Source organism: Trachypithecus francoisi, unplaced genomic scaffold, assembly GCF_009764315.1.
Source record: "Trachypithecus francoisi isolate TF-2019V2 unplaced genomic scaffold, Tfra_2.0 Lachesis_group17, whole genome shotgun sequence".
NCBI lineage: Eukaryota > Metazoa > Chordata > Mammalia > Primates > Cercopithecidae > Trachypithecus > Trachypithecus francoisi.
In genome coordinates this window covers 96,974,142-96,987,661 of record NW_022681462.1, presented here as the reverse complement: position 1 = coordinate 96,987,661, position 13,520 = coordinate 96,974,142, and the positions used below count along the sequence as shown (strand labels likewise).

Here is a 13,520-nt window from a genome sequence, read left to right as displayed (position 1 = left end):
GAGGAGGAGAGGCAGCCGGCTGGGCTGCGCCTGGCCTGTGTTCTCAGGGATGTGCAGGTCTGGGGGCCACAGTGGAAGACGAGGAGGCCTGAGACGGTGAGGGGGCTTGAAACCAGCTGGCGCTGGTGCAGAGGCCGTGTGACCCACTGGCTGCCGTCTCCATGTGGCCTGCACCTGCTCATTCTGTTTTCTTTTCCAAGGCTCCCTTGACCTTTTTTATGAAACTGCCTCAGTGTGTCCTCCTTAACTGCCTCCCCCAGTCAAAATCCCTTTGTCCCTCATCTCTGCTCCCAAAGAAAGGGCTCTGTGGGTCTAGCAGAGCCATAGCAGAGATTAAAGCAGTGTGTGCTCATCCGCCTCCTCCCCTGGGAACCCTGGGATGCATGCAGAGCACATGGCGAGGAGGGGATGTCAGTAGGGAGGGCTGTGAGTCGGTGGGGTCCTAAGAGGATGTTTAAGCTGAGGGCAAAGCTGGGCTGGAAGTCACACCCAGAGCAACACGTGCACAGATGTGGGATGTGAGGCTCCTGGGAAATGGAGGCTGGAGGAGGTGACTAAGGGCACAGCCAGACTTGGTGACAGGAGTGAGCCCAAGGTCTCTGAATGTCAGTTTCCACATCTGTAAAATGGGGATGATGACAGTACTGCTTTGTAGGATTGTTAATGGCAGCACACAGGACAGAACGGTGCCAGGCGAAGTGTTATGGGAGCGTCCAAGCATATGCAGCTAGTGCTAATATGCAATTGCATGTAACTGTGATGGAAAAATACACATATTAGAATTACAAATGAGCTCTGTAGCATGAATGCTTTAGTTGGTGACCCAGAACAGGGCTCTGGTTCCAAGCCACGGGGACCAAAAAGCTTGCTGCCTGCATGGCACGGCGGGGTGAGGCCCCACGCGGACTGAGGATGGGAGCAGGCTCTCGCCGTGGCTGTGTGGCCTCGGGCACGCTTGCCCTGTCAACAGACCTAGGTGTCTACACTTTTCACTGGAGTCACCCTGTGGGTTTCTTGTGCTGTAGGGAAGAGGTGACCGTGAACTGCACATTGTCACAGCAGAGTGGGCCTGGGGTCTTCTGGAAAGCAGGCCGGACTCTGATGGCAAGCTCTGTCCTTTCCCCCACACCCCAGCTATATGAGTCCACCCTGCACGCCTTTGCCTTCTCTTACTCCATGCTAGGAGAGGAGATCCAGCTGCACTTCATCATCCCCAAGTCCAAGGAGCACCACTTTGTCTTCAGCCAACCTGGAGGCCAGCTGGAGAGCATGCGACTGCCCCTCGTGACAGACAAGGTACTGGCTCAGAGACCTAGTGGGGCAGATCCAAGTGGCTTCAAGTGGGGACTGAGCCGGGGACTAGAGACAGAACTGCCTGATGAGGGAGTGCAGACACCGATACAGGACTGAACTTGGAGGAGGCTGGTGTCGCACACAGGCTCTGGAGTCACTCCAAGCCTCAGCCTTGCTCTACCATTTACTAGTTGTGTATTTGAACATGTCACTTAATATCTGCAAGCCTTGATTTCCTTGTTGTAATGTTGAACAGTAGTAACTTGCAAAAGCTTGTGGTGAAAACTATTTGGAATAACTGATGAAAGGCCCTAGCTCCGTGCCTAGAAGATAACAGGAGCTGGGTAGATGTTCATCCGCTCCATCTTTTCTTGAATGCTCTGCCAGGTAACATTTCACATAGGCTTAGGTAGATAGAACAGTACAGTGAATCCTCTCGAGCCCGTTACCAACTCCAGCAATTGCTAACTCATGGCCAGCCTTGTTTCATCCATCCCTCTCTCCTCTTCTTCCTTCCTGTTTTATTTGGAAGTAAATCCCAGACCTCAAATCATGTCATCTATCTATAGATATTTATACCTATAGATATAGATATCTCAGTGTGTCTCTCTAAAAGACACATTTCCTTTTATCTTTTGAAGAGATTGTTCTGAATGTTTCATTGCTCTGACCATTCTTACAGAGATGCTTCTTGTAGAGTTTTGGTTTAACAGTCCTCACCTGATCACCTCAGAGTCAGCTCAGAGTCAGCCCCGCTCAAGGCAGGCCATGTGGAGAGGCTGCTTTTCCTTCTCCAGAGTGCCAGGCACCTGTGGAGTTGCACCTGGCCTTTCAGACCCAGCAGCCTGTTATTAAGCAATGAAAATATTTGTAGTGTACCCAACAGGCCTTCATTGTAAGCTACCTCCTAACCCATGGGCTGGGGTTGGGTGTTGCGGTGAAATTCCATGGATGAAATATGAGAGCTGGGGTTTCTCCACCACTCCACTCACCTTCCAGCCTTCCTGGCGGAGCTGGCCGTGAGCACCAGTGCTTCACAGTGTTGTGGCAGGTGCTTTGAGGAATTCAGAGGGAGCAGAGGGCCTACCTCTGCCAGATGAACTTATTGTTAAGGAAGGAGTTGAAGAAAACAGTTATTTACATAAAAGATATAACAACCCGAGTGGATAGCTAAGCTCTATGGGGCGGCGATTGGGGGGTGTTGTGTGTTCATAGTGTATGGAAAATGCAAGGCATGCATGAATAATGAGTACTCTGGGCACAACATTAGATTCTAATATGAGAGGGTAATGAATTTGGTTAATTGCTATATGCCAGTTAGTTTCTGTTGCCTAACACACCATTCCCAAATAAGCATTAGCTTTGGGATCTGTGGGCTAGCAGGTTGAGCTTGCTTCAGCCAGGTGGTTTTCTGGGCTCGGTTGTACTTACTCACTCGTGTTGACAGTGAGCCAGCAGGTTGTCTGCGGGCTGGCTGGTGGCCTCAGCTAGGCTGTTCAGCTCTCCTCCAAGTGATCTCTCATCGTCCAGCAGGCTAGCCCGGGCTTGTGCATGGGAGAGTTCTGAGAGGGAGTGGAACATGTAAGTCATCTTGAGGCTATGCCCAGGACTGGCACAAGTCCATTTTTCCTGACTTTTACTGGGAAAAGCAAGTCACAAGGCTGAAAATTCCAGCAGTATGGAAATGGTCATCATTCTGTGATGGAAAATGCTGCAAAGTCATGTCAAGGGACTAATTGTGGCCACATTTACAAACACTCTACCTCATGATACCTGTACTTTGCAGAGCCATGAATATATAAAAAGTCCAACATTCACTCCAACCACTGGCCGTCACGAACATGGGCTCTTTAATCTGTACCATGCAATGGATGGTGCCAGCCATTTGCACGTGCTGGTCGTCAAGGAATACGAGATGGCGATTTATAAGAAATACTGGCCCAACCACATCATGCTGGTGCTCCCCAGTATCTTCAACAGCGCTGGAGTTGGTGAGTGTCCTTTAACATCATCTACTCAGTCAAACTCCTGGGAACGAACACTTGAGAGAGTATTCTAGAGATGAAAGTTAAACATGTGACATCAAGCCTTTTACTTTTGGACTTTTAAAGCTATTTTCATTTTGTTTGACTTTTTTATGCAGTCTTCCCCCCGGCCCCAGTGTTATCCATTTAATGGATATTTTCTTTCTTTCATTCTTTTTTTTTTTTTTTTTTTTTGAGATGGAATCTCGCTCTGTCACCCAGGCTGGAGTGCAATGGCATGATCTCGGCTCACTGCAACCTCCGTCTTACGGGTTCAAGCTATTCTCCCACCTCAGCTGCCCGAGTAGCTGGCGTTACAGACACCAACCATGACTCCCAGCTAACTTTTGTATTTTTGTAGAGACGGGGTTTCACCATGTTGGCTAAGCTGGTCTCAAACTCGTGACCTCAGGTGATCTGACTGCCCTGGCCTCCCAAAGTGCTGGGATTATAGACGTGAGCCACTGCGCCTGGCCAAATTGATATTTTCAATGGTTAGAGAAGAAAGCATAAGAAAGCAAATGTGTGTTCCACCTGGAGAGGAGTGTTTTCCTCCCTGTAGTTTTCTCTCCCTAGCCCATGGGCCGTGTTTTGTGACAGGTGATGCATGTCAGGAAGGTCAGAGCTGGCTTGTCTGGGCGGCCTTGGCGGCAGGTCTGCCTGGGGTCTGCCTGCTGTGGGTGTGGGTGCGAGACAGCCCTGAGTCCACTTGCTTCGCCCACTGTAGGTGCTGCCCATTTCCTCATCAAGGAGCTGTCCTACCATAACCTGGAGCTTGAGCGGAACCGGCAGGAGGAGCTGGGGATCAAGCCACAGGACATCTGGCCTTTCATCGTGATCTCTGATGACTCCTGCGTGATGTGGAACGTGGTGGATGTCGACTCTGCTGGGGAGAGAAGCAGGTGAGGTGGCCTGACAGCACTGCCACCCTACGAAGGATGACCAACGAGTGTGCACTCTCTGTATGGGGAGTGCGCCCACCCCGGAAGACCGGAGGGCCTCTCATAGTAGAAGGGGTGGGTGTGGTTCCCAGAGCCCTGGGTGTGGTAAAAGTGAGCTCACGTGTCAAGCCTGGCTTGCTTTTAATTTTAAAAAATTGTCTTTGGGCCAGGTGTGGTGGCTTATGCCTGTAATCCCAGCACTTTGGGAGGCAGAGGCGGGTGGATCACAAGGTCAGGAGATCGAGACCATCCTGGCTAACACAGTGAAACCCTGTCTGTACTGAAAGTACAAAAAAATTAGCCAGGCATGGTGACGGGCACCTGTAGTCCCAGCTACTTGGGAGGCTGAGGCAGGAGAATGGTGTGAACCCGGGAGGCAGAGCTTGCAGTGAGTGGAGATGGTGCCTCCGCACTCCAGCCTGGGTGACAGAGTGAGACTCTGTCTCAAAAAAAAAAATTGTTATTGAAGTATAATACAGAAAATCACACTATCCATTTAATATATAGACAAAAAGGAAAGTATAATATATATACAGAACTTTTCCCAAGCTGAGCACATTCATTTAACCAACTCCGATATTAAGAAAGGGACATTGCTGCCCCCCAGAAACTCCCTTCCTGCTGCCCCCAGCCCCACCCCTCCTCGCTAGCCTGACTGCTGACTCCTAGCTTTATTTTTATTTGCTGTGTGACTTTAAGCAAATGGCTAAATCATTTTGGGTTCTAGTTTCCTCATCTGCAATGAATACCTATGCCTTGGGGTTGTTGTGATAATTGACTAAATTATGGCCTGCAAATGTGTTCAGCACATTGAAGAAATGAGTGCCCGTGGGAAGTGCCCAGCAGGGTGCCTGGCCCCTGGGGGCCTGTGCAGGGTACTGGCTTGTCCAGGTGTTCACGGCAGTCTGAGAGCCGGTGCCACACTGCCTGATCCCAAGGGCCTTGCTGCTGCTCGGTGTCAGCCTAGGGGCTCACTCTCCCTCCTTCGAGCAGGGAGTTCTCCTGGTCGGAAAGGAACGTGTCTTTGAAGCACATCATGCAGCACATTGAGGCGGCCCCCAACATCACGCACTACGCCCTGCTGGGCCTGCGGAAGTGGTCCAGCAAGACCCGGGCCAGCGAGGTGCGAGAGCCCTTCTCCCGCTGCCACGTGCACAACTTCATCATCCTGAACGTGGACCTGACCCAGAACGTGCAGTACAACCAGAACCGGTGAGCGTCTGCACCCGGGGCGGAGGAGGCGGCGGCCCCGGGGGCGCAGAGTCCCGAGTGAGGGCAGCCTCGGGCTGCAGAGGCGTCCTGGCGATGAGCACTGGCCTGGCCTTGCTCTCTGTTGTCCCAGTTTTTTTAGTGTAGAATAATTTTGAGTATTCGCAGATCATTCAGCTTCATTCACCAATTCTCATGATGCTTTTTTGAGTGAGTTACATTGGACTGTGTGGTTTTTTTTTCTTGCCTTTTCGATTCATTCTCCCAATACATTGCTTTTTAGGAGCTTTAGCGCGGAAGAAAATGATAATTTCTGTAGGTTTCTGTACATATCTAGTCACAGAAGTGCTCCCATCTCCAGAGGATTCAACTGCTCAGTGTCCATGGAGTGCCTGTCTGCACCGGGCACTGGGCCACAGCCTGCGTCAGCTGCTCGAAGAGGGTCGGTTTTGGAGCCAGACTGACTGGGCCTCTGGGAACCCGGGTTCTGCTGTGTATCATCTTTGCAGCACAGGCAGGCCACTCACCTCCGAGCCCTATTCTTCTTAGCTGTAAAAAGCGGCTCATGTTTTTACCCTCGGAGGTTTTTTGTTGCTTTCTTTTTCACCGATGCGTGAGGTCGTGTTGGTAACGTTTCTCACCTGCACTTGGCCCTTGGCCTCTGGTCACCACCGGGCAGACCTTGTATGGTTTAAGCGTGAGGTACACACTGCCTTTCCCGTGCAGAGATGGCCCTGTCTGTCCTGTGGGTTTTCCTTGTCTGTTTTGCCTTACGTTTCCCCTAGAGGAAGGAAGGTCTTGAGGCAAGAATGAAGCCCACTCCACCTTCATAGCCCCCTACGATGGGGACCCACACTCTAGGTGCTGGGGGCAGTGACAGAGGGTGTGAGCCGTGCCCCATCACACCCACCCCTCCTCTGGCCCTGAGTAGGTTCCTGTGTGATGATGTAGACTTCAACCTGCGGGTGCACAGCGCCGGCCTCCTGCTCTGCCGGTTCAACCGCTTCAGCGTGATGAAGAAGCAGATCGTGGTGGGCGGCCACAGGTCCTTCCACATCACGTCCAAGGTGAGCTCCTCGCCGCTGGGCAGGGCTTTATGTCCACCGCCTGGGCCGCCCTGGCACGCACACTGAGCAGTAGGAGCAATCGGGGGAGGCTGTGTCTCTTTCAAGCGCGTGGGGCGGGGCCCTACTGGATGGGGTCAGTAAAGGTTTTTAATTGGCATTGAGCCCTGGGAAATGACAGGCTCCATGGGCTCTCTCTTCTACCTCTGATATTAACCAGTATCCCGCAAGCTTCTGCTGGGGGCAAGGCTCCAACCAAGCCTTCCTGTGTGTTCTCACCCACCCCAGCTGGGTGAGGTCTCAGGCCACACTCTTCCTTGGGCCCCTGGGATGGTGCCTAATTGCATAACTATTTGAATGGCTCTGCAGGCTGGCTCCATAGTCACACTGTGTGTCCACTGGGCAGCCTCGGGGTTGGGAGAGACCTGGTGCGATTACGTGTGTTCCAGCTAAGCAGGCCTGGGGAATTAAGATGTAAAATCACAGCAAGTCTTGATAGCTCTGTGTCTTCCAGGAAGCAGTGCAGCAGGTGTGTCTCTGCCCGAAGCTCTCCCCAGTCCTATGGGCCAGAGCCCCTTTCTCTGTCACTTCTGTCTGTCTTGATCCTGCCCTAATGCCACCAGCTGCCTTTCCCAGCCTCTTTCCCTCCTCATCTCTCTAAACTGCTGAGTTTACAGACTTAGCTATGCTGAGGTGGGCTGGGTCTGAATTGGGACACCAGCTCCATCTTCACTGACCCCCAGAGGCAGGTACTGCGCCTTTTCCAGCAGTGCAAGGCCTCTCCTCATTTCTCTTGCAAAGTAACAAGACCTTTAAATAAAAGGCCCCCACTTACACCATCACTGAGATCTTAAAATTGTGTGAGGTTTGTTGTTTAATCAGAGAAAACAGACACCTTCACCATGTCTCCATCAAAGGGCCAGACGTGCCTTTAAAACAAACTTTCCTTTTATGTCCTTCAGTGTCATTTTTAAACTCTTGGGTATTTTATCTTTATTATTTGAGCATAATCTTAATTTTCTATTACGTCTGATTGCATATTGGTTATACATAAGAAAGCTAGTCATATCTTATAATCTTTCATGTGAGTGAAATCACTGCATTGTTTTCATTTATTCATTAAATACTTACTGAGCAGCCAATCCCCATGCTCAGGAGTACACAGCCCAGCAGCCGGGGCAGATGTCAGACACGTGGCTAGTTAAGGACCATCGGGAGAAGCACCACAAAGGTGAACGGTGTGTTGTGGGGAGACCTGAGTCTGTGGGAGTCCCCGGGGAAGTGACGTTACAGCAGAGACCTGGAGGAAGAGAGTGAGCCACATGCCCAGGCAGGGGCAGGGGCACAGGCAGGGGCAGGGACAGAGGCAGGGACAGAGACAGGGACAGGGACAGGATGCCTTCAGTGGGGGAAGGTGCAGAAAGGTAGGAGTGAGGTCAGTATGGGGGAAGGGGAGGAGGGTGGTGGGGAGGAGCTGGGGAAGTAGGCAGGCCTTCCCAGCTATGGGAAAGTTCCAGACTTTTCTCTAGGACTCACAGGAGGGAAGCCAGTGAGAGTCTGATGTAAACATGTTGGTGATGGAGCAAGAGCCTGTGGTTTGGATGCCGGCTGTGGGTGGGAAGAGCCCCGCGGCTGGGCGGGACCGGGACAGGATCTCTGGTGGGGAGCTGGCCACTCCTAGAGGCCTGCATCCCCCAAGCCCGTGGGTTCTCTTGTTTTCTCTAGACCGGAAAGCCGGTTTCCTGCATGGAATGATCAGTGTCTATCATTCTTACTGATTGGGTTGGTTCATTTGGATGTGTCTCTTGCATGTTTCCCTTGAGTAAAATCTAATCTTTCTCAACAGAGAAGTTTATTCTTGAAGTATGTGTTCTCAGTTCATTCCCCTGAGCGACACAAGCTTCCATGCCTGGCCCACCCCGTGCCACCCAGAAGCCATGGGAAGGTCCTCGCCCCTGAGGGCGGTAGTGGTCTGACACCCTCGCTTTCCTTGCAGGTGTCCGATAACTCCGCGGCAGTCGTGCCGGCCCAGTACATCTGTGCCCCGGACAGCAAGCACACCTTCCTCGCAGCGCCCGCCCAGCTCCTGCTGGAGAAGTTCTTGCAGCACCACAGCCACCACTTCTTCCCGCTCTCTCTGAAGAACCATGACCATCCAGTGCTGTCTGTCGACTGTTACCTTAACCTGGGATCTCAGGTGACTTTCAGAGGGGGTGCTGTTGAATCCCTAATTCAGAGAAATCTCTAGAACCGATGGGCTGGAATCTGGAACTCTGAATCCTAAGTCCTCAACTCGTTCGTCTCGGGGTTGACCCCACTTTATAGCTTTAGCCATTCAGCTGAGAGACCTGAGATGCTTTGCCCAGAAGTAAGAAGCTAGGAAGCCAGCCCAATTCTGATGCTCCCAAATTTTTTTTTTTGAGATGGAGTTTCACTCTTCTCGCCCAGGCTGGAGTGCAATGGCACAATCTCGGTTCACTGCAGTCTCCGCCTCCCGAGTTCAAGTGATTCTCCTGCCTCAGCCTCCCAAATAGCTGAGATTACAGGCACGTGCCACCATGCCTGGCTAATCTTTGTATTTTTAGTAGAGATGGGGTTTCACCATGTTGGCCAGGCTGGTCTCCAACTTCTGACCTCAGGTGATCCACCCGCCTCGGCGCCCCAAAATGCTGGGGTTACAGGTGTGAGCCACTGTGCCCCGCCTGAATATTCTGATTCTCAGATGAACTCATGACTAGATAAATCTGGATAAAACTTCCAGAATTGATTTTTCAGATACAGATTTGGAAAGAACATGAAAATATTGTCTCTGGCCCCCCAAAAATCTTGAGCTGGACCAAGCAGTTGGTATTTACTAGGTGCAAACATCACTGAGCATTTCATAGAAAACGGTGCTCTCTCTTAGATTTCTTCTTTTTCAGATTTCTGTTTGCTATGTGAGCTCCAGGCCCCACTCTTTAAACATCAGCTGCTCGGACTTGCTGTTCAGTGGACTGCTGCTGTACCTCTGTGACTCTTTTGTGGGAGCTAGCTTTTTGAAAAAGTTTCATTTTCTGAAAGGTAACTTTTGTACTCTTAACCCTGCACCTTGTCTTCAATGACTGTAGTCACTGGGTACCCTGAGGAGGGGGCCTTTGGTCTTAGTCCTTATTTGCCCATAGGTAAACTGAGAATCAGAGAGGGAAGGGACTGCCTCAGCCACCCAGGGGCGTGCAAGAGAGCTGGGATTTGATCTCCGGGGGCTCTCTTTTCCCTATGCCTGTTTGGGTAGAGGCAGGACACATCCCCCTTTCTTTTAGATGAACTGCAGACATTTTTTTAGCCTTTGTGTTTCTTGTCTTCCTTTCTTCCTTCCTTCCTTCCTTCCTTCCTTCCTTCCTTCCTTCCTTCCTTCTTCCTTCCTTCCTTCTCTCTCTCTTTCTCTCTCTCTCTTTCTTTCTTTCTTTCTTTCTTTCTTTCTTTCTTTCTTTCTTTCTTTCTTTTTCATTCATTCAGATGGAGTCTCACTCTGTTGCCTTGGCTGGAGTGCAGTGGTGCAATCTTGACTCACTGCAACTTCTGCCTCCCGGGTTCAAGTGATTCTCGTGCCTCAGCCTCCCGAGTATCTGGGATTACAGGCGCCTGCCACCACGCCCGGCTAATTTTTTATTTTTGGTAGAGACAGGGTTTTGCCATCTTGGCCAGGCTGGTCTTGACCTCCCGACCTCAGGTGATCTGTCCACCTTGGCCTCCCAAAGTGTTGGGATTACCGGCATGAGCCACTGCACCAGCCATCTGTGTTCTTTTCCAACCCAAATCCTTCGCATCAGTGTCCCAGTCGTTGCTGACACTCTTCCCCCTGGTAGACGAGTCTTCCTCCTCGTCCTGGGAGGTCCCACACCACCTTGGCTTTTACGCCAGCCTTCCTCCTGTCTGCGCCAGCTTGGTTGAGAATGAAAAGCACTTGTTCTGCATGACTTGAAAACACGATTTCCAGTCTGCATTTCCAGTCCTGCTCAGATCCCTAGCTGACCTTCGCTTTCCTTGGTGGCCCTTGGCTCTGACCTTCCTCTCTAGCAGGCACTGAGTGAGCACCAGCAGCGTCTAAGGCCTTGGGAAAGATCAAGAGGTTTCTACAGCAGTCTCTGCCTTGGGAAACATTTCATCTAAAGGGAAGACTGGACACGAAGGTGGGGGGGAAGCAGAGAGGGAAAGCGTGGAGGAGACTGGGTTGACGTGTCACCATGTGCTGGGAATTGAGAGGAAGGAGAATTCCTGTGGTCGTCACATGGGACAGTGGGGGCTGCCCCAGGCCTGGATGGGTGGCAGAAGAGGGGGATGAAGCTGTAAGGTGGGGTAGGTAGGGTGGGGTATGTGAGCTACCGGCTGGGGCTGAGGATGCTTGGTTTGCAATTCGACCAGCCTCTCTCCTTCCTCTCCGCATCTCAGTTCAGTCCCTGCTCAGCTTTCCTTCTGCCTCCGTGTTTTCTCCCCCGCACACCTGCCACATCCCAGCCACACTCCTGTCTCGCTAAGATTGCACATCATCCTGAAAGAAGCAAGAGGCTGACTTGGACGCCGCTTCTGCCCTTCCCAGCAGTGCCCTGTCTTGCCATTGCAAGTAGAATCTAGGCAGCCGCTTTCATCTGGATAAACTCAAGTTTTTCCTTCCCACACCTCTGCTGTTGTCCACACAGGTGCGACCTTGTGTGTCATCTGTCAGGACCGGAGCTCACTGCGCCAGACGGTTGTCCGCCTGGAGCTCGAGGATGAGTGGCAGTTCCGGCTGCGCGATGAGTTCCAGACCGCCAATGCCAGGGAAGACCGGCCGCTCTTCTTTCTGACCGGACGACACATCTGAGGAAGACAGTGGCGAGTTTTCTGGAAGAGAGAAGTGCTCAGAGCCCTCATGCTGTTGAGGCTAAAGGGAGGCCTGGAACTGTGGGGTGTTTGACTGGAATGGACCCCAGGGACTGTCTGCAGCGCAGCCCCTCATAGTACACGTGGGCCCCTGAGGCTGTGGTCCTGGGAGCCAGGAAAAGACTCCGCAGTGGGTGGGAATGAAAACTTGAGACTCCCAAGTTCTGGGCCAGCCCATTGCCCAGGGCTGTTTTAAAGCCTGTTTCATGAGGAACAAATATTTGCTTCCTGTCCTGACATTCGTGTGCTTCCATGGACAAACTTGATTTTTTTCTCTTAGTTCTAAAGAATCTTGGGTTATTTTGTAGCAGTGCCACTATTTCAGTAGATGGGATTTCAGCCAAATAGGTTCCCCTGTAACCTCCTACAAAGCAATATTCCAAAGGAACATTTTAACTGTAAAGGCTGGAGACAAGAAAAAATAAGTAGATCGTTTTAATAAGAATTATTTAATTGCCTATAAGTTTGCTGTTTCAGAGGCTAGCCCAAAGGCATCAAATTTCATAAAGTTAAACAAATTGATTTACTTCAGAGCAAATATGATCCTATTAAAATAATGTAGGGTAAATACCCTACCTCTTAGAAAGGGCAAAAATGCAAAGAAGCTTTCTTTAAAACTAACAGGTTTTTTTGGGGGGGTTTGGGGAGGAGGAAACGAGGCTAACAGAGGTTGACCTAAACTTTGCCTCACAAAGGAGAGAGGACCACATTGCTTACTTGGAACAAACAATGAAAACAACCAAAAAACAATGAAAACAACCAAAGCGATGTAGAAAATAGTTGATGAGAACTAGACTTATGACTGTAATTTACTAGAGTTTAGTTTTCAGTTGCTGAAGTAGCTCATTTTCTCTTACTGATATTTGGTTCCTCAGGGAAGAATCTCGCTTGACTAGAGAGGAGGTGGGGACAGAAGAGAGGAGGCAGGGAGGCGCATTTCTCAGGCTTCACCCTTCACAGGCCGACAGAATGGTTTTGAGGCGGAGTCTCGCTTTGCCGCCCGGGCTGGAGTGCAGTGGGCGGATCTCGGCTCACGGCAAGCTCCGCCTCCCGGGTTCCCGCCATTCTCCTGCCTCAGCCTCCCGAGTAGCTGGGACTACAGGCGCCCGCCACCACACCCAGCTAATTTTTTGTATTTTTTAGTAGAGACGGGGTTTCACCACGTTAGCCAGGAGGGTCTCTATCTCCTGACCTTGTGATCCGCCTGCCTCGGCCTCCCAGAGTGCTGGGATGACAGGCGTGAACCACCGCGCCCGGCCCAGAATGGTTTTTAAAGCCACAGTTGAGAGGCCACCCATTGCCCAGGCACCCGGCCAGTGATCATCTTGTTCAATCCTTTCTTGTGTGATTGGAATGACTCTTCCCCTTTGAAAGATGAGAAGGTTGAGATGCAAAGAGTCCACCTTTCCAAGGTCTCACTGCTGGAAAGAGCTAGAGCCACCGTTCAACGTTCTGATCTCTGGACTCTGCAGCCCAGGTCTCCCTTCTCCCACTCTCCTATCCTCAGTGCCACACTGGTTTTGAAGTGGCACATAACTTGAAGGAAAAGTTTAAAGACAGTTCAAGGTCATCATCAGAATGCATTCTTTTTTTTTTTTTTTTTTTTTTTTTTTTTTTTCTGAGGCGGAGTTTCACTCTTGCTGCCCAGGCTGGAATGCAATGGTGCGATCTCAGCTCACTGCAACCTCTGCCTGCTGGGTTCAAGTGATTCTCCAGCCTCAGCCTCCCGTGTAGCTGGAATTATGGGCACCCACCACCATGCCCAGCCAATTTTTGTTTTGTTTTGTTTTTTTTAGTAGAGACGGGGTTTCGCCGTGTTGGCCAGGCTGGTCTTGAGCTCCTGGCCTCAGGTGATCTGCCCATCTCAGCCTCCCAAAGTGCTGGGATTACAGGCGCCTGGCCTCAGAATGCATTCTTACACATCTATCCGAGACGTTTATAAGCACTCTAATGGATAACAATCCAAGAATAAATGATTGTAAAAGATGATGCCGAAGAGTTGATGTCAATCTTTTTTTCCTAAGAAAAAAAGTCCACGAGTATTAAATATTTAGATCAGTGTTTATAAAATGATCACTTTGTGTATCTCA

At 50.8% G+C, this 13,520-nt stretch overlaps 1 protein-coding gene across 1 annotated transcript in view; it reads left to right on the top strand.

Moving 5' to 3' along the window:
* GREB1 (growth regulating estrogen receptor binding 1) overlaps positions 1–12,404 on the top strand; it is an 83,320-nt gene extending 70,916 nt beyond the window's left edge. Inside the window, exons 25-32 of the mRNA XM_033176536.1 lie at positions 1,135–1,296; positions 3,080–3,284; positions 4,045–4,219; positions 5,252–5,470; positions 6,399–6,534; positions 8,528–8,728; positions 9,453–9,591; positions 11,208–12,404. Coding sequence (XP_033032427.1) covers positions 1,135–1,296; positions 3,080–3,284; positions 4,045–4,219; positions 5,252–5,470; positions 6,399–6,534; positions 8,528–8,728; positions 9,453–9,591; positions 11,208–11,371 — 1,401 coding nt within the window. The 3' untranslated portion in view covers positions 11,372–12,404. The remainder of the gene's footprint in view (positions 1–1,134; positions 1,297–3,079; positions 3,285–4,044; positions 4,220–5,251; positions 5,471–6,398; positions 6,535–8,527; positions 8,729–9,452; positions 9,592–11,207) is intronic.
* The last annotated feature ends 1,116 nt before the right edge of the window (positions 12,405–13,520 follow it).